This window comes from Aplysia californica, unplaced genomic scaffold (genome assembly GCF_000002075.1).
Source record: "Aplysia californica isolate F4 #8 unplaced genomic scaffold, AplCal3.0 scaffold01224, whole genome shotgun sequence".
Classification (NCBI taxonomy): Eukaryota; Metazoa; Mollusca; class Gastropoda; order Aplysiida; family Aplysiidae; genus Aplysia; species Aplysia californica.
In genome coordinates this window covers 107970-109389 of record NW_004798494.1, presented here as the reverse complement: position 1 = coordinate 109389, position 1420 = coordinate 107970, and the positions used below count along the sequence as shown (strand labels likewise).

The 1420-nt window shown below is 35.6% G+C and overlaps 1 protein-coding gene across 1 annotated transcript in view; it reads left to right on the top strand.

Moving 5' to 3' along the window:
• Nucleotides 1-1420, top strand: part of LOC101856948 (canalicular multispecific organic anion transporter 1-like) — a 41715-nt gene that overhangs the window by 34299 nt on the left and 5996 nt on the right. The window contains exon 16 of the mRNA XM_035973434.1: nucleotides 1094-1306. Within this exon, the coding sequence (XP_035829327.1) occupies nucleotides 1094-1306 (213 nt within the window). The remainder of the gene's footprint in view (nucleotides 1-1093; nucleotides 1307-1420) is intronic.

Below are 1420 nucleotides of genomic sequence, written 5' to 3'. Positions count from 1 at the left end.
AGGGGGAAGGGGTCAGGGGGGAGGGTCAGGGGGTGGTCCTGTTTCAAACCCCGCTCTTCGCCGTCGTCCTCGTGCCATTGGTCATTCTCTACGTGCTCATACAGGTCAGGGGGGTCAGGGGTCAGGGGTCAGGGATGAAAGGGGATAAAAGGAGGTCATGGGGCAAGAGGGTCAGGGGTTTAAGAGAGGGTCGGAAGCCTTTTCCTAAATTGTTTGAATAATGGAAAAAAACACCTACATAGAATAACAACAACAACAACAACAACATCATCAACAACAACAACAACAATAACAACAACAACAACAACAACAACAACAACAGCAGCAGCAGCACCAGCAACAATAACAACAACACACAAAACGACAATAAGAAAAAAACAAAAACTTCAACTTTCTAAATGTTTAGCATTGTCTCGGTGCGATGCTAAAAACCACCTCTATCTAAAAAAAAGAAGCAACTTCTTGCCTTTCAACTAACAGAAGTGAACAAAACAAATTAATTAACCGTTCTTTACTAATTGTTTTTTTTTTTTTTTTACTAATTGGTCTTATTAATTGTTCTTTATCAATTATTCTTTATAAAATATTCTTTATCAATTGTTCTTTATTAATTGTTCTGTACTAATTGTTCTTTTTTATTGTTCTTTATCAATTGTTCTTTATCAATTGCTCTTTATCAATTGTTCTTTATGAATTGTTCTTTCTTTACTAATTGTTCTTTATTAATTGTTCTGTATTAATTGTTCTGTACTAATTGTTCTTTTTGGTTGTTCTTTACTAATTGTTCTTTATCAATTGTTCTTTATCAATTGCTTTTCTTTACTAATTGTTCTTCATTAATTTTTCTTTATTAATTGTTCTGTACTAATTGTTCTTTTTGATTGTTTTTTTACTAATTGTTCTTTATCAATTGTTCTTCATTAATTGTTCTTTATTAATTTTTTTACTTATAGTTTTTTATCAATTGTTCTTCATTAATTGTTCTTTATTATTTTGTTCTTTATTAATTGTGCTGTACTAATTGTTCTTTTTGATTGTTCTTTACTAATTGTTCTTTACCAATTGTTCTTCATTAATTGTTCTCTCTCCTCAGAGCTATTACGTCCGCACATCACGACAACTGAAGCGTATCGAGTCGATCGCCCGGTCCCCCATCTATGTCCACTTCAGTGAGTCCATCACAGGCGCCGCGGTCATCCGCGCATACAGGGCCGGGCAACGCTTCGTGCTGGAGTCTCAGAGGAGGGTGGACTATAACCAGGTCTACTACTTCGCCAGTCAGGCAGCTCTGAGGTATGTAGGAGTTGTTTAAAAAAAAAAAAGGATCCCTAAAGCAAAAACAAAAGCACAGATACACATATACATACAAACATGCATACACACAGACACTCCTACACACACACACACACACACACACACT